General features: G+C 39.3%; 2 protein-coding genes and 2 long non-coding RNA genes across 4 annotated transcripts; 2 read left to right on the forward strand and 2 right to left on the reverse strand.

Annotated features, from left to right (window-relative positions):
• Nucleotides 1-547: 547 nt before the first annotated feature.
• Nucleotides 548-12,458, forward strand: ltb4r2b (leukotriene B4 receptor 2b). The gene is made up of 5 exons (XM_023294966.3): nucleotides 548-705; nucleotides 4,226-4,824; nucleotides 7,695-7,895; nucleotides 7,999-8,042; nucleotides 11,538-12,458. Exons 2-5 carry the CDS (start codon nucleotides 4,246-4,248, stop codon nucleotides 11,809-11,811), a joined length of 1,098 nt encoding a protein of 365 aa, XP_023150734.1. The 5' UTR covers nucleotides 548-705; nucleotides 4,226-4,245; the 3' UTR covers nucleotides 11,812-12,458.
• Nucleotides 5,890-7,698, reverse strand: LOC118469226 (uncharacterized). Its single transcript, XR_004846072.2, has 2 exons — nucleotides 6,685-7,698; nucleotides 5,890-6,606 (listed from the first exon to the last, which is right to left on the reverse strand). It is a non-coding gene; the product is annotated as an uncharacterized LOC118469226 (long non-coding RNA).
• Nucleotides 12,459-12,717: 259 nt separating the features above from the next.
• Nucleotides 12,718-15,714, reverse strand: LOC111585746 (uncharacterized). The gene is made up of 3 exons (XR_002747869.3): nucleotides 15,592-15,714; nucleotides 13,760-13,787; nucleotides 12,718-12,905 (listed from the first exon to the last, which is right to left on the reverse strand). It is a non-coding gene; the product is annotated as an uncharacterized LOC111585746 (long non-coding RNA).
• A 5,625-nt stretch (nucleotides 15,715-21,339) lies between these two features.
• Nucleotides 21,340-26,201, forward strand: sdr39u1 (short chain dehydrogenase/reductase family 39U, member 1). Its single transcript, XM_023295272.3, has 6 exons — nucleotides 21,340-21,499; nucleotides 22,136-22,242; nucleotides 22,511-22,593; nucleotides 23,497-23,618; nucleotides 23,739-23,891; nucleotides 25,700-26,201. The coding sequence occupies exons 1-6, from the start codon at nucleotides 21,484-21,486 to the stop codon at nucleotides 26,125-26,127; spliced, it is 909 nt and encodes a 302-aa protein (XP_023151040.1). The 5' UTR covers nucleotides 21,340-21,483; the 3' UTR covers nucleotides 26,128-26,201.
• The last annotated feature ends 823 nt before the right edge of the window (nucleotides 26,202-27,024 follow it).

The following is a 27,024-nucleotide window of genomic DNA, read 5'->3' on the forward strand; positions in this document are numbered from 1 at the left end:
TCCGATAAAGTTGTTTACCCACCTAGAATGTAGAAGTGAAACTACATGAGGAATGGCGTCATTTAAGAAAGGCACCAAAGAACACCTGAGCAGATAAGGGTCTCTCACGTTCTTCTCGGAAACCAACATTCCTGTCGGCGAATGAGACTTGTACAAACTAGTGACTTTTACACGTGTGCGTGCACTCTACACGCATGTTTGCACTTGTGTGATCAGCATGTATGACAAAGGCAGCTTGTGTAAGAAATTGAATCACCTATAACTCGTCTGTTCCTTTTTTATTACACAACACTTGACTCAGACTGAAAAGTGCCCGAGGACACGCGAATCTGCATTTTGGACTGTGACACTGGGACATGTTTTTGTCAAGAATGCATGTTTGTTTATGAGAAGGACATAGTGTATACAGAGTTATAGTGCAGATACCTGAGAAAACTACATAAAATGATCTTATATGGAGATCAAATACACTATTTATGATAGAGAGAGAGAGAGAGAGAGAGAGAGAGAGAGAGAGAGAGAGAGTTTTACAGGAGGACACACCTCTCAGCTTGTCTCCCTCCAACAGCAGCATGTTGCAGCCTGTGAGGCAGGACGTGATTCAGTTTATTATGGTCGGAGCTGACGGAGACTCTGTCAGAGCTGGACAGCAGTGGGAGATTTGAATCCAACACTTCATCTAGAGAGACATCACATCCCAGAAAGGTCAGTGGCTCATTCACTGCTCCTCGATTTTAAACTTTGTATTAACATTTATGCTTCAATCTGTCTCTTATATCATTGACATTCCATTTTACAACAATAATTTACTCTTCATGACTTCATTATTTACACAGAACTGATTTATTACAAACCCACGACTCACTATTTTATAACTTCTCGACTTAAACTATGTTTACTGGAAAACAGAGTTTCTGGCAGGAACAGGGAATTTGCAATGTTATAATGATGTCTCAAGCTTTGTTTTGTTAAATTTGTACCCAAATAAATGCTTGAAATTGCCTTTTAAGCATTACATTTTGCAATTTTTCAGTTTGTCTTACTTCTATGTTTGCACTATTTTCCTGAATTAGTCATTTGAACATAAATTGCCTCATATTTTCCTCTTTCCTGCACTTTATTCCATTCTATGCCATTTATTCTTTGTAAAAGAAAGGCATTATTAGCAAATGTAGTGATTTTACAAGAACATATGTAGATGTTTATCATAATCAGTTTGTTAAAAATGCTTCTTTCACCCGACAGCATCATTGTTCTGCTCTTTTCTGAGCTTTCAGCTGCATTTCTTACTCCTGATGTAAGTCTGGCTCTGATTCATTTTGTTTACCCACTTGCTCTAGTTTAAAGCCATCAGGGGAAAATAAACGGTTGGGTTTTAGTGGGACCAGAGCAGGGAAATTAGGACTTAATTAGGAAATAACTACTTGAAGTCCCGTTCTCATCATAATGTCATGTGACGGCTACTTTCTGAACCAGATGCCTTCTGGATCCATCACTCATAATGAATTTTACTGTTGTGGTCAACATGGATGCAACTTAAAAGGTCGACCTCGTGCACCACCAGTTTCCATGTGGATGGAAAAACTCCACGAGAAGATTCAACAAAAAAGACTGAAACAAAGACTGTGTTGCAATACTGGACTTCTTTAATGCAGAGCTGTTAACTGTTGGCGTGTTTTAGCTTGCTGCTTCTGAGCTGCACTGTTGGCTACGGGGACTGAATGTAAATACTTTAGTGGCTGTGTCAGGATGGCAGGCATCCTCCAGTTCTGAAAAGCACTATAAGAGAACAGATATTATGTCTTCACTTGTTTGTGCACTTTTCTCTCCCAGAACGTCACCACCTTTGGCAATCAAGCTCATAAACTGTCATTAAATTCAACAGGTCATTAGGCGAAATCATCACAACACACCTTGTTCCTGTATTTTTTTAATCACTTTTTTCCTGTTTCACCAGCTATTTTCATCATTCACAGTTAGAAACCATTTCCTTGAAGAGGAAATCATTTTTTTCACCAAAGAAAAGTGAGGCAATTGACAGATGTTTATCCATAAAGAAGCATTTTAAAAAATTGCCATTTTATAGTGGTTTGTGTACAGATTAATCATATGAAATATGATTTGCTGAGCTTTAGAAGGGCAGGAAGGAACATCTATATTGAAGCTATATCTTGACAAATAATTTATCCAACTTTCAGGCACTTTTGTGTTTCTATCCACAGAATGGGTTTTCAGGTACAGTTGTGAGCACATTTCATTCTGGACTGTACATGAAAAATGAAAAAAACTTTAATGTGACAACATAATTTCAGGCTACTGTGCATAGCTACATCTAGTTTGCTAACAAAGTGCTTCAACACAACTGCTAAAGTCACAAATTGTTGTTTTTCTACTTTTATCTACATACACATTAAACAAATTCGATGTAATGTGTTAAATAATGAACTTCAAATGTGTTCTTTGGTGTATTTTGTCCACTTTGGACACCTTTAAGTGGGAAATCTCACCCCTGTAAAGAACAAAGCAAATATGTGGATTTTCCATAATGATGATCAAGTCTTTTAATATTTAAAAAAGGCTTGGGAGCTTGTCAGTTAAACAAAGCCGAGATTTAACAGCACTAAAACCCCTTTAAGACAGATGTGGAGCCAAGAGGTGGGTGTCTCAGACTAAAGTCTAGCTACCCCACACAATGAAGAGTAAAGCACATTAAAGGGCCACACAGGTACTCACAGAACTGAAGTTATATCCTAACCCTAATGCATTTTAAAATGTCATACAGTTAAAAGTTATAAACAATAACTTGGAACAACATAGTCATGGCTAGTCATGTGCAGTCAGACCAGTCTGCAGCACAGAATGGTCTAACTGCACCTCACCAGGAGGGAAAACTGCTCCCACTTGTTCGTCTTCCTTTTAACTAATCAGAGCTATCTTAGGTGGAGCTAAGCCCAGGATGCAGCAGTGGTGCCCCTCAATTGTTTTGGTGGAAAATTTGCATGCAGGGAGTTGAAAACTGTCATTAAAATGGCTACTTCACCAAAGCTGCCTTACTGCTCAGTACAAATCCTCTGCAAAATTTGTAAGGGGAGGAAAAAAGTGCATGAAGCGTGCAGCAAATGCAGGTTTATACATGTAATCTACATCCGGTGAGTCACAATATACCTGCTAGATTCACTATTCTACTGATTTGCCATGCAGACTAAAAAATGAATGAGATTAGTTTCTGTGCCACCTCAGTGGAAGTACTGGTCTAAGCCTGGTCACGCCTTTAAAAATGTGCTGGCTCCATGAGTGCTTGACACTCGTCAGTCTGTAGATTCTATCACTGTAGTTTCAATGGAACGGGCCCATTCTGAAGCCAATTTGAAATAATTTGAAAGCACAAAGTCTTGTGCTTCAAACATTTAATTGTAAACCAGTCGTCTCCTACTTCGTAATAACAGTGTATAGGCAGATGAACAGCAGTTTTCTATCTCTGGATAGAAATGCTGCACAATATTTTCACTTTACCATCCAATGAAGAAAATGCCTCCAAGCTTTCAGTGTTTACTACTAAAATGGACATGAATGGGTTAAAGTGGGAAAGAAGTGGGAAGAAAATATATGATTACCATCGGCATAACAATGGTATCTTAACAATTTTTGACTTAACTTTTCTCTTTTCATGGCAGGCACATTTTGCTGCTGTCTCCATTTTGTCTCAGCATGAAAACAAAATTCCCCTCATCCCACCCAATCACTTAAGATATCATTGGAAAGGCCAGGAAGTCCTCTATTGAACATATCAACCCTAACCCTATGTAGTAGGGAATCTCAAATGAGTCAAAAGATATAGATCAAAAAGAAATGTCTAGTACAGAGGACATAAGTGAATGTGCTGGGTCTCAGGAGGATAATGTATAGCTGAACAGCACCAAAAGCTGCATTCTGCAGAAAGATCAGAGTTAAATCAACATCCCAGCTAGACTGTTGTAGTTCTAAAACCTGTAAATTAATACTTTAAAATTCTGCAAATTTAGCAGTTATAAAAATACTGTTAAAAAGTGTTAGAAATTTATTTTAGAAAGGGTTAAAAAAAAATCTTTTTTCTTGGACAGACACAACAAACTAGGCATAAAAGACATCTGATGCTTTACATTTCAGGTTTGGGCCATAAAAACAAACTTGTGAATTATCAGGTTAAGTTTGGGTTTCAGGTTCTAACTTGGTCTCTTGCCTACAGGATCTAAACCTTCTTTCAGGATGAAGAACTTCACTCCTTCCCTCCTGACGACTCCCACCAAGGACCCCAACCTCGAGGACGACAGCGTTGTGAGCAACGACTTCTCCACCACGCTGGGCGCCCTCATCCTCGGCCTGGTCTTCCTCCTGGGCGTCCCCGGCAACCTCTTCATCGTCTGGAGCATCCTGGCGCGCATCCGGCGACGCTCGGTCACCACCCTCCTCATCCTCAACTTGGCGTGCGCTGACGGCTTCCTCATGGCCCTCACCATCTTCTTCATCATCTACCTGGCCAAGCAGACGTGGATCTTCGGAAATCCCATGTGCAAGACCCTGTTCTACCTGTGTAACGCCAACATGTATGCTTCCATTTTCCTGATCACCCTGATGAGCGTGCACCGGCTGGTGTCCGTGGTGTTTCCGCGGAGACTGTCCTACCTGATCAGCAGAAAGGTGGTGAGGAGGGTCATCGTGGGCATGTGGGTGCTGGTGATGGTCATTTCTGTCCCTTCGCTGGTGTTTCGAGACGTGAGAGAAGACAGCGACGAGAGGAACAGAACCAGACACGTGTGTGCTCCCAACCACACCCTGCCTCGACATGTAAGTAGACCAGAGCTGACTGTCTTAATTATCTGCTGTTAATGTGATTTAAAAAAAAAAAAAAAAAAAAAAAAAAAAAAATCACTCGGTTCCTTTAAAATATGTCGGAACCTGGTTGTACGCTCCTGCCAACCTGTTAAGTTACAGTTCTCATCCACGTCTATCCAACATGAAGTGTAAAAAAAAAAGTTTCTTGTGTTTGAACAGCAACTATTTACTGTCATTTTACAGATTTTCGCCCTTGTTAAAGTATAAACAATAATAGCTAGTAAAATCGTATAATAAAATCATTCATTTGCATGTTAACTGTTAGACAAAAAAACCCCCAACAAAATCGGTACATATGTATAAACCCATAATTCATTTTACAATATTTCACTGTTAAATTACACTATTTTTGGACAGTTTTTAAATCGACTAAAATATCATTGTTTTATGGATGTTTGCTAGTATTTAAAGAAAGAAACGTTCAATAACGACTGAAAAATGGAAATAAGTAGATACATAAAAAACGAACATCTCCATCTCCAGCTGCTGTTTTCTTTTCTTTTTTTTCAAAATGGAATCCCCCCCCCCCCCATTTGTCCATAAAATTACAGTATTGCTGCTGCACTCAAATCCATTTAAAACGCTGTTAGTATTTCAAGGAAAAATTATTGCATATTAAGGATTTCAAAAGGATCAATAATTTTTGTAAGATTACACATTTTCTCCACTATATTTAATTCTGTAATATATATATATATATATATATATATATATATATATATATATATATATATATATATATACACATACATACGTATGTATGTGTTTATGTATATACACCTTTATTTGAAGGGAAGAAAGTGTATATTAAAAAATGCGAAATATTTTTTGAAACTGTCTCCAGCTCGTGTATTTATATAAATAGCATTGACAAAAAAAAAAATACGGTACTGAAATCAGTTAAAAATGTTAATATTTTACACATAATTGCCATTTTTTGACAAAAAAAAATTCTAAATATCACGTTAAGGTTTTCTCTGAGGTTCAGGCGCAGGAAAAGAGAAGGAGACAAACGGGTGCTAACCCAATGATTTATTACAAAAACGAAAGGAGACAGGGACTACAATTCCCTATGATCTTGCATCCGGAAAAGGAAACAGATACAGTAACTAAACTCAAAGAGCTAGAGTGCCCCTAATGGCGGGCGGTACAAACTACAAGTCACAACAACACAAGGAACGGACCCACGGCAGGCACAACCTGGGCAGGAAAGCGAAGAACTATAACAGCCAATGCTGAAGATTAGTTGAGCAACTAAGCACACAGGAAACTGAAGTATAACTTGAAGCTAGGCGCAACAATGATCACAAAATACTGAGGATGAATTACAACGAAGGAGCCACTAAGCTTTACTAAAACAAAGGTTGAACTCGAAGCTGGGAAACAATTAAGTTACTGGAAACAAAGTTTGCAATCATTAAACTATGAACCAGATCAACTAATAAGAGTACCGGGTGAACCCTTCACCAGGTAACAGGTACCACAAACAATACCAACCTATGACAAACGTAATTCTAAAAGCCTAGAAACAGCTCGTGTTGGTGCCGTACTGTCGGCTAGGGTGCTAATGTGCTGGGGGCAGGAGCTGGTGGTCGCGACAGCAGATGGGGATCGGACGGTGGACTGAAGAGTGACGGAGATGAGTCTGTGTCCAGAAGTCAGCTTGGAACGCAGAGGTCTTGATGAGTCCAATAGGGCAAGATGGTTCGATCACCAGAGCAGGTGGGGTCCGAGCTGAAAAGAGCAAAATGTAGAATTGCTTAAAGAATAAATACTACGAGCTTAGCTAGAGTGAACGAGTAACAGACTAACTGTGAGCATTCACGATCCGGCGTCGAACTGATGACTGGAGTCCGAATATATGGTGTAGAGGTAGATTACAGATTGGTCCTGGCACACCTGTTCCTGCTTCTGCTGATGCCAAAGGATTGCTCACACCTACCGCCGCTGCCACAGCACACAATACCTAAAAAGGAAAACAAACAAGAAGAGGGAGGAGCTCTAGCCGGAGCCTGCCGAGGCAGGCCTGACATATTAAGGACTGAAAAATGTTAAATAAATTATTTAACTGTCTCAATCTCCAGCCACTGTATTGTGATTTTTTGTTTATAACAAATGGTGATTCATTTTTTTCATTTGTCCATAAAATTGCACATTTTTTAAAACAGTATTTAAATATGTTAAAAATACAGGTTATTTTACAGATATTTGCCATTATTTATAGAAAATCGATGCATAATAAATAATAAGAAAAATAATAAATAATTTTTTGAATGGCATTTTTTTTAACCTTTGACCACAAAATTACACAACTTTTTATAGTGTATTCAAATGTACTAAAAAAATCATTAAAATATGTTTGCTGTTATTTTCATGGTTTTTACAGCTTTTGAACATTACAGAATTCCACTGTTCTTCAAAATCTTTTTTTTTGTTCCTGAGTTGTACCAGTGAATAACATGTAAGGAAAGTACATTTGCAGAATGTTATGACGTCACAGTTAGGTTGACCTTTAGGTATAAGTTGTCATTATTTTTTTACTACATTTGTGTGAAATTTTGTAGGAATTAGCACTGGTATTTTTGAATTGAAGACAAAGCATGTTTTGTGAAGTTCTGTTTTGCCTGTAAGTCCCCCAAAATGTTTGTTTTATATGTGGTATGATGAAGAGGAAACTCAAATCCCTTTACTTTAGGAGAAATTGTAGATTTTTCAACAATTTTTACTCAGCTAATCATTTCAGACCTACTCTGCCTTGTCTCGACACATCAGTTTATGTCCACAGAGGCAACAGATCTGTTATTTTATCCCACTGTGTGCAGGTGAGGTTCCAGTATGCCTTTGAGACAGTAGCAGGATTCATCCTTCCCTACGCCATCATCATAACCAGCTACATCCTCATCCTGAGACGCCTCAGACAGACTAAGTTCCGGCGAAAGATCCGCAGCGAGAAGCTCATCTTGGCCATCGTGGTGATGTTCGGCCTGTTCTGGCTGCCGTACCACGTCATCAACATGATTCAGGTGCGTGGCAACGATTGATTGCGTGACGTCTGATCATGTTTCTGGCTGTGGATTGATTATCTGTCTGATTATTCAGTGTGTTTTGGTGGGTTTGGTTTATCAGGTGGCAGCTATGTGGTACAAAGAGAAGTCACCTACAAGAGAGATGTGAGTAGCAAAAGAATTCATCAACACACTCAAACACAATTTGACATAACACATACTGTTGATTTTTACACTGCCTGTCCAAAAAAAAGTCACCACTTGGATTTAACTAAGCAAACAGGTAAGAGACTTCCATTGGATAACTACTGCAGTGATGAATATGTTTCAGCTGCAACAACTTATTTAACCCTAGCTGATGCAGTGAGAAGCTTCTCATTTCTAAAACAACCATGTTGGAAGACATATCCCGGTCATGGAAAGGATGTTAATCTGTCTCAGAAGGGTCAAATTATTGGCCTGCATCAAGCAAAGAAAACAACTAAGGAGATTAGTGAAATTACTAAAATCAGGTTAAGAACCATCCAACGCATTATTACAAACTGAAGGATAGTGGTGAACCATCATCTTCGAGGAACAAATGTGGTCGGAACAAACTCTTAGATGATTGTAGGACATCAACAGTAGAACTCACAGCTATGTTTAGTAGTGAACGCAAGAGCATTTCCACACACACAATGCAAAGGGAACTCAAGGGATTGGGACTAAAGGTCTGTGTAGCTCTAAGAAAACCACTGATCAGTGAGGCTAGTCAGAAGAAAAGGCTCCAATTTGCTAGGTAGCATAAAGATTGAATTCTGGAGCAATGGAAGAAGGTCATGTGGTCTGATGAGTTCAGATTTACCCTGTTCCAAAGTGATGGGTGCATCAGGGTAAGAAGAGAGACGGATGAAGTGATACACTCATCATGACCAGTGCCTACAAGCCTGTGGAGGTTAGGGTTATGATCTGGGGTTGGTCAGGTTCAGCAACGTTATGTTCCCACAGAATGAGGTCAGCTGACTACCTGAATATACTGAATGACCAGGTCTTTCCACCAATGGGATTTTTCTTCCCTGATGGCATGGGTATGTTCCAAGATAACAATGCCAGGATTCATGGGGCTCACATTGTGAATGAGTGGTTCAGGGAGCATGAGACACCATTTTCACACATGGATTAGCCTCCACAGAGTCCAGACCTCAGCCCCATTAAGAATCTTTGGAATGTGCTGGAGAAGACTTTGTCCGACTCTTTCATAATCAATATGAAACCTTGGTAGAAAATTAATGCAACTCTGGACAGAAATAAATGCTGTGACATTGCAGTACCTTATCAAAACAATGCCACAGCAGACGTGTGTTGTTCTCAGAGGTAAAGGCGTTCCAGTGAAATATTAGAGTGTGCAAATTATTACTGCTGTAGAATGTAGTTGTTTTCATGCATCTTCTGAAACTGGTACAAATGCATCGTTTGGTTTTTAAAAAGAAATACAATTTCATATTGTCTACATTACATTAAAATAACACTGAATTGAAAAACATGCTCTCTATTTCAAAGATGTTATTGGAAGTCTTTATGGTTGATACACCAATTATCAATCAAAAAGTCTGAAGAAAGACTGATTTTACGTCCGACACTGTCAGCAAGGAATCTATATTTTGGTTAAATTCAATCACAGGTTCCTGTGTTACTGTCGAAGCTTCAACACTTTTTATTTTCACAGTAGTCCATTAATCCCTTTGTAATCTTTTATCGGGTTTATTCCATCATAAGCCCTCTGCTCGACCATCTCTGATTTTTATCATAAACTCTGCAGATTTTAAAATGTTAAACTTGTCACACCTACTCAATCAATTCTGAAAGTTCAACAAAAAAAAAGCATTTTTTTTAGTTTCTGTGACCAGGTACTTCATATTAAGAGCTATTCTATATGTGTGGTTTTGTATTATTTTTGTATTAATGACGTGCAACTACATGTGGGTCAGAAGATTTCATTGGTTGAATTCTTGTTTTGTTATTTTGTGCTCAAAGATGGAACTTTCCGTAACAGCTGCGTTGGTTTTCATAACTTAAATCACCTATAATTACAGATTATTTGGTCTACTTGTGCAATATTGGTGGGTTGAAAGTCAATTTTCTGAAAAAAAATGGCAGCATATCTTTTAAATATTTATAATTTATTACATTTTCAGGCAAATCAGAGATGGCAGAGAAGAAACTGTTGTAAAAACATGATGATTTAAGGCGGAATGTGGCAAAAGAAACATCATTCATATCAATTTTATTCTCTCTTTATCACCATTTTGTACTCTGTGTTTGTTTTGTGTCTATTTGTCATCATCTTTAGTCTTTTTCTAGTTCTTGTGTATCCTTGTTGTCCTTTTGTGTCTCTGTGGCTATGTGGATTCAGTCATTTTGTGTTGTTTTTGTAGGTGTTTGTTGCCTCTTAGTGTGCCTTCGCCATCTCGTTGTGTCTTTTTCTGGTTGCTATTGATATTTTGCAGGTAAAGCCTGACCTCTGACCTTTTAGGTCCCCAGTGCCGTCTCCTCCAGGACCTGTTCAGTTTTCATCAACGGATTTAGTTTGTTAAATCTGTCAGTCTGAGAGTGAGATATTTAAGCAGAATCCAACTGAACATCACAAAACATTCATTTGTCACCAGACTTCAACATCCATTATCTTTCTATACACCGCTTAATCCTCTGTAGTGTCCCCTAATTGCCCAATTCTTGCTTGATTTCTATTTTTCTGCCTACTTGCACACTATCTACATAGTTTTTAGTTTTAATGTAGACATTGTGTACATAATAATTATGCCTTTATATTCTTTGTATCTCTATATCCCCTGTGTGCTCTGCTCTTATCTCTGTATATTCTGTATGTTCAATATGCTGCTGGTTTCTTGAATTTCCGTAGGGATCAGTGAAGTACATGTGTATCCCAGCTGACTCAGGGTGAAGGCAGGGTTCACCTGGACAGGTCACCAGTGTATCATAGGGCTACACAGAGAGGCAAACAATCACACTCACATTCACACCTACGGACAATTTAGAGTTACCAATTAACCTAAGCATGTTATTGGACTGGGCTGCACAGTTGCTCGGTGGTTAGCCCTGTTGCCTTGCAGCCAGAAGATCTCCGGTTCGTGTCCTGGCCTTGGATCTTTCTGCATGGAGTTTCCTGTGCATGTGTGGGTTTTCTCCGGGTACGTCGGCTTCCTCCCACAGTCCAAAAACATGCTGAGGTTAATTGGTGATTCTAAATTGACTGTAAGTGTGAATGCGAGTGTGGTAGTTTGTCTCTATATGTAGCCCTGTGATAGACTGGTGACCTGTGCAGGGTGTCCCCTGTCTTCATCCTAAGTCAGCTGGGATAGACTCCAGCCTCCCCGTGACCCTAATGAGGATTAAGCGGTGTGTAGATAATGGATGGATGGAGGTTGAAGTCATACAAAATCCCAGTTTTCCAACTATATGTCTCAGTTCTTCATCTCAGTCCAAACACATAGTGGTAAAGGACGGGTGACAGAAGATTTTGGAGCCTGACTGCAGATTGTGGCTAACCCTAACCCTAACAAGGATTAAGCGGTGTATAGATAATGGATGGATGTTTTTGGACTGTGGGAGGAACCTGGTAGAGTTCAACATGTTTCTTCTAAACATTGTGTTTCCATCCAGATTGGACCACATCTCTAAGTCGAGCCGTGCTGTCACCTCAGCTCTGGCCTTCATCAGCAGCTGCGCCAACCCCGTCCTCTACACCTTTGCTGGCAAGTCATACATCAAGCAGAACGGTTTCGCCTTCATGGCGAAGCTGTTCGAGGGAACGGCGTCTGAGGGGATGGGGAACAAGAAGAGCCGAGTGTTGGGTAAAGACAACGTGGGTCACAGTAACACTGACTCTCCGAGCAACACGGTGGCTTCTACTGCACTAAACGGAAACACTCAGTGAACCTTGAGCTCTAAATGGACTTTGTACATAAACAAAAGAAACTGAACATTTGTAGAGCTACATGTGGAGTGTGTAGACGTCGTTGTGAGGCTGCAGATGAACCGAAGTGGTGGATTATGAATTTTATTGGACAATAGTGATACCTGCACCTTTACACCAAGACTGTCAGTCTTTTTACATTGCTTTAGTTACAGAAAACAGCAAAATCAGTAATACTGTATTCACTTACTACTGCATACAGCGCGCCATCTACTTGGGGATTAACTGCACTGTGGGAAAAACATACTTTCTTTGCCCAGCAATTGTAAATAATACATACAATAAATGGTTTATAATACACTAGATGATGTATGTTCTCAGCAGATCTGACATTTCTGAATGTTTGCGAACATACAGTGTTGATAAGAAACTATAATTTGTCCTATGAAGATCTACTTTATTACAACTGCTCTGGTCGTTTGCTTTCTTTATTTGGAAGTTAATTGATGGAAAATATGTAAATAATTACAAATTTTTTTACAAATATACTATTGAAATTGACTGAAATCCACTCTTGAAAATCACTTTGTTCCTCTTTGAATTGTTTGGAGCTGGACTCATAACATTGTGTAAAGTTTTTATATTAAACATTGTCAGTTGTGAACCTACATGGAAACTTGAGGTATAAAATTTCGTTGGCTTCATCTATTTACGTCTTAAATAACAAGGCTCTGACTGATCAGAACAGTAACATTCCAGCAGATCCTGTGCACACCGATACAGTTTCAGTGAGAAGTTAATCAGATACTTGCTGTCCATTTTAATCTTTCTCCAGATGAACAAACTTTACTTTTTAAACCTCGATCAATTAAAAATAATTCAACTCACATATTCTCAATAACAAAAAATTGACAACAAATCCAAGAATATAGCAGAGCGGTTTTATTGAAATGGAATCAACTGTACAGATGTAACTAATAAAGCATCCACTATGTATCTCAAATAGAAATTCATTGCAGTTGGCCTGTGCATAGATAACAACTACTGTACTTTCAAACTGTAAAATCTTAAACTGAGAAGACAAAGCAAAGCTGAAGCTCCTGTAGGATCACCACCTGGAAAAGATGGAAACAACAACAAAAAGGTTAATTATTTGATCAAACTGATGGATTTACTCAAGTTTATGGTCAGTTTGGACGGTAAAGATGATGTTGAAACGTGTGAGACCTGCTGACAACCAAAATGTTACAAAAAATAAGGATTTAATGCATGGTTGTAGAAATGCATTTATTATCCCTGCACCTAATGAACATCTGTTTCAAGACAACGGATCAGAACTTTAAATGAAAACCAAGGTTAATTTTAAGGTAGATTTATTAAGGACACAAGTTTATATTTCATGTGTCAGTGCTTTCCAGTGATATTTAACAATTACAGTTGAAATAATTATTAGTCAGTTCATTTATTTAAGTTGATGATACAAGTACTTAGTGGTTCTATGGTCTCAAATGTCAAAATTTGCTTTTTTTTTTTTTTTAAACATGTCAAATCATAGTAAACTTTGAATATTTTGGTATTTTTTTTTAACTATTAGGCAATAATTTATACTGTTTGCATTTGTCATTAATGGCCACCCTAATAACAAATATTGCCTACCGTCATTTATTTACACAACCTGAATGTGGATAAACAGCAGAATAGATGCCCGAATTAACTCAATTTAAGGTCCATCTTAAATAAAAGACAGGTAAGGTGGAAAATAATTGCACTTTACAGCATTGTTATAACTTGATCTTATCACTTACAGGACATGAAGGAAAAAAACAGTTCAGATCTTTGTAAACATTCTAAGACCTTCTTGAGCCCCTTTTTTGAGCAAACTGAAACCAGTAACCTACAGTTATCCCGAATATTCATGTTCAGCTTCATGCCTCAGTGAGTCAAACACAAAGACTGAAACAAGCTTTACCTTATAAACATCCATCCATTCTTCAGTCCTAAAAAACACCAAAAGAAAAAAGGAAGTGACAGATTAGTTCCTGCTCTGAATTCACTAAATCTCCTGATGTCTCTGTGAAGTCAAACCGTCAGTGCAGTGAAAGAATAATCACGAGGTTCAGATGAAACACGGACTCACATGCAACTCATCATCAAGGTTTGACTGTTCTAAAAGGCGACTCATTCAGAGCAGAAACATGGCATCTTTCACGAGGGTTTTCTACATTTGCTCTGAGATATATATACACATGTATATATACACACACATACATATATACAGAGAGAGAGGCAGGGGGGGGCTCCTGCCGAAGGTGTAAGATGGTGACGACTTTATAGCCAGCTGCCATTTTATTATTAGGTACAAAGAGCTGAGAAAGTCCTGAAATTTTACCCTCATGTCGGTTAAACCATTTGTGGCTTGCTGATACAACTGTGTGCTGCTAGTTTGTGATTTTATAGCATTATTTCGCCTTCATTTTGCATTTACACACGATATGCAGTACATACAAGTACATTCTCAGCGGTATAAAGTGGACAAAAACTGAAAAAAATCAGGAGATAAATGAAAAAATAACTCAAAACAAGTTGTAAACTTACATTAAAAGGATGTTTTATTTATACTACATTAGGTTAAATCAGGTGTTTGATAAATTTAATGCATGTCGACTAACCTACAACTTTAAAAATGGGACTGAGGACTTTGTACCATTTACTTTACTGTTATTTCTGCATAAATGCAACATAAGAATGAATTAATGAAAAAAGCATTTAAACCTAACACAAGATGCGTTTTATTAATATGACAGGTGGTTTTAATAAACAAAATAAATAATACATTTTGGACCAAAAATATACATTTTTTTACTCTGGAGCAACATCAAGGCAATTAAGCTTGTGTGTAATGAATATGTTTTTATATTTTAAGTCTCTGTATAATATCAGCTTTTACTACTAAAAGAAGAATCGGTGCACATCATCAGCTTTTACTACACATACAAGAACATATGGAGTATCAATAGAATCTGTCCAATATTTTCCTACATGTAGAATAATCCTCTGCAATACCAGTACTTGCCACATTCAGTGGAACATGTGCAATATCTGAATTTATACATATTTAGGAATCTGTACTATATCAACAGCACTAATGGGTATTTAATGTATATTTTTACAACTTGTGTCCCGACATTTTCGCATTTTATCCCCACTGCTGCCGCTGCCGTAATGCTGCATATTTCCTCGCTGTCGGTCAAGTTATCTTACATAAAGAGATTAAACCCCCATTTTTTCACCGCAACCTTTCATTCTCAGCTTTTAATCACTAGAAAACCACAAGAAAAATGTCAAAAACACTGGATAATGATGCAAAATGACTCAGATTGTCAAAGAAGACACGAAAATTGTATAAAAAGACGAATTCAGCTGTATTTCTGCGTTTCAAAGAAACTGATAATAGTACATGTGGCTCAACCTGCGATTTCCTACAGAGACTGAGCACTTCCAGGTCCACATTTAAACTAAGATTAAACCATTTCTGCAGCCCAGCGTGCACCCGAATACAACACAAAGGCGACTAATTTAAAAAAAACAGACATTAAAATGCCAATTAACGTGATTTATTCTGACCACAGAATGTAAATAAAGAGCTACAGCCTTTCATCAGCAGAAAGCATGAGGTCAGTTTGGCGCTACTGAAGCATCGACTTACAAACAGGAAATAACCGCAACAAAACACCCGCAAAACACAAACACACCAGCTGCAGAGGTAAATGATGAGATCTGTCGCTAAACGTGGATATTTACCGTGAGTCGAGGCCTTCGGCGGGTTGATTTCGGTCTCCGGGCCGCAGCTCGTCCGTCCCCTATCACCGCAACAAGGAAGAGACAGTTAATGAGGCTGAGCCGCAATTTATCGCCTCATCACGAACCACGTGACTCTGTCCGCCGCCTGCTTCCGGGTTTAGTGAGGAAATATTTCAAAACACGTTATTCTTTAAAAAATAAATGCATTTTACATGCTATGTTCTTTTAAATGTATGTGTAGTGCATAATATTAGCACAAATAAAAATGTTTATATCGGAAATGTACAATGAATAATTCATAATTCAGCTGCAATATGAAATATGAACAAAAATATACTGTGATTCAGTGCTTAAACTGGTGGAGAAAGAAGTAGAAATTAATTATAATGTTAACAAGAATAACAATAACTATAATCATATGAAAGTTGTCCAAAATTACAACTAAAGATTGTCCAAAATGTCTCCAAACTTGTCCTAAATGAATACAAAAAACTCCAAAAGGAATTAGGATTGTCCAAAATGGCACAAAATTTGTCCAAATGACACAAAATTTGTCCAAATGACTCAAAATGTGTCTAAAATGACTCAAGATATGTACAAAAATTATTCAAAACCTTATCAAAATGACTGAAGATTGTCCAAAATACATTAAAACTTGTCCTAAATGACTCAAAAAATTTCCAAAAGGAATTAGTCCTTTAAAAGGCAGCTGAAGACCCGGCTGTTTAGTCTAGCTTTTAGGTAGGTGGTGTTGTTGTGACAACTTGTTTGCATATTTTCTGTGTTTGTGCACATGATTGTGTCACTCCCTGTTATCTATTTGCTGATTGATTTTACTGCGAAGCACTTTGTGAATCCATTTCTGTGAAAAGTGCTATATAAATAAACTTTGCTTGCTTGCTTAGGATTGTCCAAAATAACACAAAATTTGTCCAAATTAGTCAAAATTTGTCCAAAATATTTCAGAATATGTTTTTTAAAAGCTTGAAATGAACTACTACATGAAGTCTGAAATTATATACTGACAAAAAAACTAATCAATTATAACATTAACAATAAAAAAAATAGAATACAATAAATACATGAAAGTTGTCTGAAATGACTCAAAATTTGACTAAAATGATTTGTTCAAAATAGTTCAGAACATGTCCAAAATGATTCAAAAATGTTACAAAAACAATTAGAATTGTCCAAACGACTCAAAACATGTTTGAAATGACTCAGAACTTGTCCAAAATGACTCAAAATATGTCCATAACAAAAATCAACCAAATCAAAATGACAAAATAGAGTTGGTCGGCACTCCTCACCGTGGGTCGAACCAGCACCACACCCATGACTGAACTAGGCTCCAAAGAGACTTCAGTGCCTCTCAGGAACAAACCCATTTGAGAGAACACAGCCAGCACTGACCGTCCGCAGCACCAAAGAACCGAACGAGGCCAGAATCTCTGTCCTGGAAATGGAGCTTAAAGAGGGCAAAGAAAGAGCAAGGTTGAAGAGAAAGAAATATTGGAGGAACAGATGCAGACCTAGAACTACATCACTTAGTCCGAAGAACAACAGGACGAGGTCTCCAACATCATCCATGATGTCTTATGGGGAGACATCATGAATGACGTAGACGAGATGAAGGAGCAGCTTGAACTGAAAGATGGGGAGATCCCGAGACTCAAGAAGCAGAAGCAGAATCTCTCTGCTGCTCTCAAAGAAGCTCAGAATCTCCAGAGACACGAGGCCTCGATAGCTAAAGACAAACCTCTGGAGGAGAACAAAGAGCTGCCATAGCAGAAGAAGGTTCTCGAGATGGAAAGAAATGAGGTGCTGAATACAAGAAAGACCTCAAGCAGCTGAAAAAAGAACTGCAAGAAGAGAAAATAGGTCTTGAGCTGCAGAAGAAAGAAAACTGGAGGAGAAGACCTTACTTCTTGAGGAGAAAAAAATGAAGTGTAGATAAATAAGAAAGAGCTCGAGCAGAAGAACAAGGAGCTGCTGCAGAACAAAGAAGCACTTGAGCAGGATAGAAAAGAAATGCAGAATTTTTTTTTTTAAAAAAGCATTGGAAGAGCTCAAGAAAGAACCACAAGCAGAGAAGAAGGAAGTCAGACAGACTTAGAAAGATCAAGAGGCCAAAAACATGGAATTATAGAAGGAAAACCAAAAACTGGAGCAAAAAAAGAGAAATCCAGGAAAAGAATGAAGAAGTAGCAGGAAAGAGAAAAACAGAGGGGGACCAGCTCTGTCAGGTGCTCCTGCACATCTCTGACTTGAGCCTGAGTCTGGAGAGGGTCCCTGTGTTACAGGAACCTGCATGGTTCCTGTCTCAAAGACAAGGAACCCTAGGGAGCCCAACCATTTCAGACCTGTGGCCCTCACTTCTCACCTGATGAAAGCTATGGAGAGGATCATCCTCAGGAGCATCTGTCACCAGGTGAGCCCACATCTGGATCCACTGCAGTACACTTACCAACCAAACATTGGAGTGGATGATGCAGTCGTCTACCTGCTGCACAGATTGCTGACTCACCTGGAGAACACTGACAGCACTGTGAGGGTCATGTTCTTTCACTTCTCCAGTGCTTTCAACACAATTTAGCCTCCTCTGTTCAGGGTAAAGCTTGAAGGAGCAGGAGTAGACTGTCACCTGGCTGCTTGGACCATCGACTACCTCACCAACAGATCACAGTACGTGAGGCTTCAGGACTGTGTGTCTGATGTGGTAGTCTGTAGCATGGGGGCCCCACAGGGGACAGTGCTCTCCCCCTTTCTCTTCACCCTGTACACATTGGACTTCCATTACAATTCTGTGAGCTGTCACCTCCAGAAGTTCTCTGATGATACAGCCATTGTTGGGTGTGTATCTGAGGGGGATGAGCGGGAGTACAGGACGGTCATCTCTGACTTTGTTGATTGGTGTGAGCTAAACCATCTGCAGCTCAATGCCAGTAAGACGAAGAAGATGGTCATCGACTTCCGCAGGAGGATGACACCTAAGTCTGCACCCAGTGAACATCCAGGGTTTGAATATTGAGATGGTGGGCTCATACAAATACCTGGGTGTTCACCTCAACAATAAACTGGACTGGACACACAATACTGAGGTTCTGTACAAGAAGGGCCAAAGTCGTCTCCACCTGCTGAGGAGACTGAGGTGCTTTGGAGTGTGCAGGACTCTGCTCTGGACATTTTATGACTCTGTGGTAACGTCTGTTGGGGAGCGGGGAGCACAGAAAGGGACAGAAAGAGACTAAACAGACTGGTCAGGAGGACTGATTTTGTCCTGGACTGCTCCATGGACTCCAAAGAGGAGGTGGGTAAGAGGAGGATGTTGGCAAAGCTCACATCCATCATGGACAATCCCTCTCACCCACTGCATGACTCTGTCAGGTTTCTTTAAGCAGCTCCTTCAGCAGCAGACTGAGACACCCACCCAGCAAGAAGGAGAGCTATAGCAGGTCATTCATCCCATTTGCTGTAAGACTTTACAACATCAGCATCACTGGCTGATGTTAACAGAAATTGGACTCATATCATATCATCCCAAACCATAAAATTTGCACAGAAATTCTTTCACTGCTGTTTCTTTGTACTTTTTAAACTTATTTTTCAAGTCACTTTCTATTGTGTTGTTTACAGTGTGTCAATGCTGTATATATTTTGCTATGTTATGTTCCCCTGGCGTGGGGGGTGGGGGTGGCAATGAAGGATTACCTTAACTTATCTTACCTTGAGAAACAGGATCTTCACCTATCCATCCTCCTTCCATCACCCCCAAAATCTTTCCTCCACCCTCTCTACCTCACCTCTATCACCGATTCCTCTATCTACCCCCAAATCTCCTCTATTCCCAGTATGAACATTATAAATACAAGTACAGTATTTACAGTATTCCTCTGCTGGTCACAGGTTTAATCTTTGGAAACTGAACTGAAAACAACAAATGAAATAAAAATAAATAATATGCACCATGCAAACACAAAATCAGTTTTAAAAGAAGATTTTCAACATGGTTCTTCAAGATCTGGTGAAGGATGTCAGTTACACAGTGCATCAGTGATGCATGTACTAATCTTTAATATATTTTATCTTCTCCTATGTTTTATATATATATACACTACTTACAATAAGTTAGGGATGTTGTTATTTACATGAGTGCTTTTCCTATTTGGTCTGAATTTTAATGAAATAAGCAATAGTTCCCTTTGATATTACTATTAATAAGAAGAAGCACCATTTTCATTAGTGCAATATTTATTACCCCAACAATTTAGACAATAACAAAGATAGCCCCAAATAACCAAAATTGACAAAGTCAGTAGCGGGTGTTTCCACCATTTGCTGCAATGACAGCTTGACAGCGACGTCTCATGCTCCTAACTAGCCTCATGATGTTGTTCTGAGGCAATGCGTTCCACTCCTCCACAAGTGCTACATGCAGTTCTGGCAGGTCACGTGGGGGTGGGGTACGAGCATCCAGTCGCTGCTTCAGCTGGTCCCAGACGTGCTCTCTGGGGCTCAGGTCAGGGGACATTGCTGACCATACCATATGAGGTACTCCAACTTCCTGAAGTCGAGCTGTGACAATTCTGGCACGATGTGGTGGAGCATTATCATCCATGAACAGAAAGTTTTGTGTGTTCTGGCAGAATTGGGGGATGGTGATGGGTTCTAGGATGTCTCTGAGGTTAGAACGTGCAGTGACTGAGCCATCTACAATCACCAAATCTATTTTGCGCTGACTGGTGATGCCTGCACCTCCTCCACCAAAGTGAACCCTGGGGACCATGTTGACCTCAGTGTATCGCTTGAGGGCATCATACACTGCCAAAGAAGCAATAAAAATCTGGCAGCAAAGGGGCCAAAACAAATGTGGATAAATAGCAGTACTCAAACACTAATAACAGTGAAAATAACATTAAAATCTGTAAAATAATAGTATTTTTAGCTAATGTAAACACAGCAGAACAGTGTAATGTTATAATCATACATTGTAAAAGAACAAATTACAACATGTAATGTTTGCTGTGGACATTATGTACAGTTTTACCATGTAATTTAAGACTTTCTTCTGAGATTTCACGAGATATTATCACAGTCAACTTTAATAAAACAATAATAGGAACATTTTAATATTACTATTCCTAATGATAATAACAATAATACAAATAATGACTTGAAACTTGTCTAAAGGGCCTCAGGATTTCTGCAAAATGACTAAGACGGGTCCAAAATCAAAGAAGATTTGTCCTAAATCTGTCAGGAAAGATGGCAGAAAAAGTGCTGATAAACTGCAGAATAGTCTCATGTTCAAAAGCTATGAAAGCGGTCATAAATAAATAAATAAAAATTTTAAATTCTATCACATACCAGTGAATCAATGATATTTTTGCTGATTTAAACACAGTGAAGCAGTTTAACTTTATGGTCGCACATTGTGAACGAACTAATTAGTATTTGTGAAAATACAGATGTTTGATGTGGCCATTATTTAAAGTTTGGGCCTGTTTTTGTTTTTTTTTTCATATTCAATAACTTCGTACTTTTTTAAAGTTGTTTTAACCTGATATTATATGCAAAAATCAATAACCATAATATTAAATACTAAACTTGTTAACGATAACTAGAAATTCGTTCAGAATTACTCGGAATTCTTAACTTGGCTGCATCAAACCATCAAACCAGCTCTGACACCTTATCAAACATCTGTGAACAGCCAATCTGCTGTTAAACTTAAAAATGACGTAACTTCCTGGCTGAAGTACGGAACGTCTGTTGGTCCAAAAGTGCTAAAATATTTCACTCACGCTCAGAGTGTTCCTGTCACACGGATAAGGGTTATGTGGCAGCGACGTTCAGACTTTTCATCCAGCTTTGAAGGTTCAAATTCCGGCCATGAGAGTCTTAATAGGTATGTACCGTTTCTGAACATTTACGTCATTTTTCAGTGTCACTCTGAAAGGTCAATGTGACATAACGCCACCGGCTAGCTGTGAGCTAACAGTGCATCTATAAAATAGGTGTATGTAACGCGCCCATAAAATTGCAGTAAAACTGAGTGTCCGCTGTGTGGTTTAAGCTACAAAATTGTCACTGTGTGTTTTTATTATTATTCAAGCTAGGTTTGCTCAGGCATTGCACATTGTCTTGTTTTGTAAGCATGTATAGTACGCTTGCGCTGTGGTCTGACTCCTACTTTACTTACATACAATAATACCTGAGACATTTCTGTTATTTTGTCCACTTTATTTAGGCTACGCAAAATAATAATAATGATAATAATAATAGTAATCATAATAATGAAATGAAAGGAGGATTTATTGCATGGCTGCTGAATTAGACTGCTCCATGTATTATTTGTATAATTTATGTAATATTTATGTGGGTACAGTTTGTACCCACATAAATATATGCATAATTAGAGCAAATACAAGCATCTTTTTTCATCCAGATTTATTCTGACTGCTGTCTGATGCATGTAGGTACCGTATTTGGTTCTTCTGCTTGTTCTTTAAGTAAATTTCTCTACATATTATCTTCCTGGTAGGAGGGGGATCTGGCTTCGTGGGCCGTGAGCTGACCCGCCTGCTCAGAGATAAAGGCCATGAGGTCACAGTGATTTCTCGTCAGCCTGGTCCGGGGACGATTACTTGGGTATGATAACAAGTAAATAATAAATAACAATAAAAGAGTTAAACAGGGATAGATCAAGGTCAATTTCAAAGCTACATATAATGCTGATAAATGTATCTTTGCAAGTTAAACAGTGGGCAAGACTCTGCTTGCAGTTTTTGGATATTCTTATCTCTCTCCTACACACCCACCTCATGAAATAAATGTGCAAAAAATCCCTTTGGTCATATTGTCACCAAATACAGTGGTTCTTTTAAACTCCTGTTTTCCTTCTTTTATGCCCTTGTAGGGGGAGTTAGAGTCTCATGGTCTCCCACCCTGTGAAGGTGCTGTCAACTTGGCTGGAGAGAATCTCATGAACCCACTTCGATGGTGAGTAACAAATAAACACGGAGTCATTCCCAGTAATGTGCACCTGCAGTATTTTCAGAAGCTCTAAAGCCTACCAGTGTTTCCAGTGAACTGCTGAGTCACAGTGACATCCAGTCAGTCAGGCAGATAAAAGTAGTCGCAATAAATGATTGAGCTTAGACGTTCAAACACAAGACAACCTGCTCAGTCTTTGTATGATTTCCAATGGATGAAATCTTTTAAAAAAAAGGCCTTGCTCTGAGCACAGGCGTGTTATGCACGTGTACGTTATGTATGGATACCGAATCACCTGACCTAAATATATAGCGGCCAGTGGGAATTGATGGGACTCGAAAATCCCCCCCCCACACAATTTAATAAATTGTTCCTTAGGTCATTTCTGACGGATAAGTCCTGATAAGTCTGCAGCGGTTGCTTGGTAGTAGGATCGCAAATATGTGATCGTCAGCGGGCAGATGACATATTGTTCACTTGTTGTCATAGTTACAGTGATGCTGTGCCGCTAACTCGCAATAATACAGAAATCCTTAACAAATCTGTGGATCCAGACTTTAAGCCGCATTATTTCCAAAATCTAATCACTTGGTCCTTGTGTCATTTCTGACCTTCCCTGAAAATTTCATCCGAACCCGTTTCGGTATTTGAGTAATGTTGCACACAGATAAACAGACAGACAAACCAGTGCTGATTGTCACATAACTCTGCCGCGTTCCTTGGCGGAGTAATAAAAATAAACATTAAGACAACCAGGGAAAAAAAATTATCTCAGATATATGTCCTGCTGAGGTATAATTTGGATTCATTGACATATTTGACGTGAATTGACTGTATAAAATCAACAGTGCAACCTGTTTTAACATACAGCTGCTAGATCTTTACCTGATTAAATCTTTTTTTTTTAAGGTGGAATGAAGGCTACAAAAATGATTTGTTCTCCAGTCGCATTGACACCACAAAGACTCTGTCTCAAGCCATCGCTGCCTCCTCCAGTCCGCCTCACTCCTGGGTGCTGGTGTCTGGTGTAGGTGAGCCGTGTAACTGTCTGATTTACTAGCCTGCGGGAGGCAGGCTAGATGGACTCACAGATAAAATAGACTGTGACATTTATTGTTGCGTGTTTCTTTGCTTTGCTCTTTGACCCGCAGCTTGCTACAAACCCAGTCAGACAGCTGAGTACACAGAAGACAGTGAATGGACGCCGTTTGACCTCCTCTCGAAGCTTGTCAAAGAGTGGGAGGCCTCGGCGCTTCTTCCTGAGAATGTGGCAAAAACCACCAAACAAGTCGTCATCCGGCCCGGTGGGTGCAAACTGCATATTTCAGGGTGACAGCAGGAAATCTTGAATTAGAAATAACTTTATAATTTCAGAATTTCAGAATTGTAGCTGCGGTCTCAATTCTCCTAAAAATTGTTTGCTAAAACTTCTGAGTTTGAATCAAAAAGAATTACAATAAATATCTAAACTGTTGCTATTTATAAATTCCTGTAACTTCCATGGGAACAGCAGTTGTCCCCCAATAAAACTAACTTCATTGTTGGCAACCAGGAAGCTAATTTCATCTGTAACCACCACACTAAAACGTTCTTATCTGAAGTCAAACACATTTCAGTCTATTGCTTAGGCTCTGAGGAGGAAATATTCAAATTTACAGCATGAAGAAGCCTAAAAGAGAATCTCTTTTGTCAGCCTACTGATTGCAGATACATAAATTTGCCCAGTAGATCAACATGAGGTTTTTTTTTAGTGGATTTTTTTCTCCAGAGTGAGGTCTTGTCCTGAATTTGTTTACTGGAAACACAGACAAATCTGTTTTTTGACATTTTACGCGAAATGAGGCAAAAAAAGAGGCAAAAAATATTGAAAGAAAAAGATGTGTTTGGCAAGTTGGAGAACAGATTGACAGATCAAGTCATGAACACAAACACAAAAAAATCAAAAGAAAATTTTAAACACACACTACATATTCACTTACACGTGCCTCTACATGGATTTTAATTCAGCTGGTGCGCTGTTTGCAAATGATGCAGGGCGACTTGCAGATATCTTTTACTAGCTATCATCTGTAATTGACTGGAAACTGGGAAAGTTTTAACAAACTACTGATAATAATAATCAGTAAAGACTTGAAACTTGGGCTGCACAGTGGCGTAGTGGTTAGCACTTTCGCCTTGCAGCAAGAAGATCCCTGGTTCGCGTCCCGGCTTTCCTGGGATCTTTCTGCATGGAGTTTGCATGTTCTCCCTGTGCATGCGTGGGTTTTCTCCGGGTACTCCGGCTTCCTCCCACGGTCCAAAAATATGCTGAGGTTAATTGATCATTCTAAATTGCCCGTAGGTGTGAATGTGAGAGTGATTGTTTGTCTCTGTATGTAGCCCTGTGACAGACTGGTGACCTGTCTAGGGTGTCCCCTGCCTTCACCTGAGTCAGCTGGGATAGACTCTGGAGTCTATCCCAGCTGACATTAGGGTCCCCCCCCGCGACCCTAATGAGGATTAAGCGGTGTATAGATAATGGATGGATGGATGGATGGACTTGAAACTTGTCCAGAATTCCTTAAGATTTGTCTAAAATTGCTCAAACATGTCCAAAATGACTTGAATCTGTTCAAAGTGACTGAAAACTGAAACTGAAATACGGCATATTAGTGTAATGTTGAAAAACCGTAACCCCATGAGCAGGAAAATAGATTTTTGAAAAAATATGTGCAATATAATAACATTTAGCATAGTTTTTTTGATCGAGTTTTATGGCTTCCTCAAAAAAACTAAACAAAGCACCCAAGCCAGGTCCAGTTTAACAATAAGAAAAAGTGATCTTAACAGTAGTTTTGATAATAAAGAGGTCAACTCCAACTGCTTTTCTGTTTATTTTCAGGACCAGTAACTTATTTTGGCATGCATGTATCTGTGGCATCTTGTTTTGAACAAGAGTGTGTCTTTTTTAGTTTCAGTTTTACCTTATTATTTTTCAAGCAAATATTTGGACTTGTCACAGCAGGAAAAGCACAAAGTGGACTTAATGATGGCTAGGTTCCATTAATGCCCAGTGAGCCTTGATAATCACTCATCATATGTCTTTTATCTTATTTCTTCCTCTGTCCAACAGGAGCGGTGTTGGGTCGTGACGGTGGTGCCATGAAGCAGATGCTGCTGCCCTTCTGGCTAGGCCTCGGTGGCACCCTGGCGTCTGGAAGGCAACCGTTCCCCTGGATCCACGTCTCGGATCTGGCAGGAATCATCGCCCAGGCGCTGGAGCCAGCCGCCGACGCTCCCCCAGCTTTACCACAAGTCTTCAACGGAGTTGCGCCGGCGCTCAACACCAACTACGAGTTCACTAAAGAGCTGGGCCGGGTCCTGAGGCGGCCCACCATCTTCCCCGTGCCCGGCTTCGTGATGAACACTCTGATGGGCTCTGAGAGGGCCGTGGTCCTCACTCAGGGCCAGAAAGTCATCCCCAAGAGGACTTTAGAGTCTGGATATCAGTACACATACCCAGACCTGACCTCAGCGCTGAAACAGATTGTTGGGAGTTAACAGATGTTGAAGGAATGTGTCATATTTACTGTGTTATAAGAATTTAAATAAATATAAGAGCATAAGGATCACAAGTGGGTGAACTTACATAATATGAATCCCATAGTCTTCAGATTTTAGGCCTACAGTTTTTTCTCATGTCACATAAAAGCAGTTTTATGTGACATGAGACGGAGAAGGAGGAGCTATAGTGGAGATTTCCATATGTTGAGGAGAAGAAGGAGGAGCAGCAGTGGAAGTAGGTGTGTCCACAGTGTCAAATCTGTTGAAGAACAGGTTGAGTTCATCAGCTCTTTCCACATCACCCACTATTGGCTCCCTTTTTTTATTGATATGTCCAGAGTTATGTCCAGAGATGGTACTGATTCCTCTCCACACATCACGGATGTTGCTGTGTTGTGTTGCACTTCTTTGAGCCATTCTTTGTCACCATCTCTAAAAGCTCAGCACACAAGGTTTGTAACAGGTCTGCAGATAAACCAAGTTATGATCTGACCTGCCCAGTGGTGGTCAGGCAGTAGCTCTGTAAGCTTCTTTGACATGGGCATACAGCAGGTCTAAGTTGTTTTTTTTTCTCTGGTAGGGCAGATAACAAACTTAATCCAGTCAGGTGAGAGGAGAGGTTGACATGGTTGAAATCTCCTGATATTATTACAAGTGCCTCAGGATATTGAGTCTGTATCCGAGCAGCAGTATCATCCAAAACATCACACAGAACCAAATCAGTGCCTTGGGTGGAATGTATACAAGTATTGTTATGATATGACTGAACTCCCTTGGAACATAATGTGGCCGAAGGGCAACTGCCAACAGTTCAATATGTGGACAACACAACTTCTCTTTAACAGTTATGTGTAAGGAGTTTGTCGTGGGCCAAGCAGTCAAGCACAAAATAAC

The sequence above is a fragment of the Amphiprion ocellaris genome, chromosome 10 (genome assembly GCF_022539595.1).
Source record: "Amphiprion ocellaris isolate individual 3 ecotype Okinawa chromosome 10, ASM2253959v1, whole genome shotgun sequence".
In the NCBI taxonomy this organism is placed as follows: Eukaryota; Metazoa; Chordata; class Actinopteri; family Pomacentridae; genus Amphiprion; species Amphiprion ocellaris.

Excerpts from the sequence above, each read along its gene's own strand:
- ltb4r2b (XM_023294966.3), top strand. The coding sequence starts at position 4,246 with ATGAAGAACTTCACTCCTTCCCTCCTGACGACTCCCACCAAGGACCCC. Across the intron at positions 4,825-7,694 it reads ACCACACCCTGCCTCGACAT|GTGAGGTTCCAGTATGCCTT; the intron begins GTAAGTAGACCA and ends CACTGTGTGCAG. Across the intron at positions 8,043-11,537 it reads AAGTCACCTACAAGAGAGAT|ATTGGACCACATCTCTAAGT; the intron begins GTGAGTAGCAAA and ends GTTTCCATCCAG.
- sdr39u1 (XM_023295272.3), top strand. Across the intron at positions 23,619-23,738 it reads GGTGCTGGTGTCTGGTGTAG|CTTGCTACAAACCCAGTCAG; the intron begins GTGAGCCGTGTA and ends TTTGACCCGCAG. Across the intron at positions 23,892-25,699 it reads ACAAGTCGTCATCCGGCCCG|GAGCGGTGTTGGGTCGTGAC; the intron begins GTGGGTGCAAAC and ends TCTGTCCAACAG.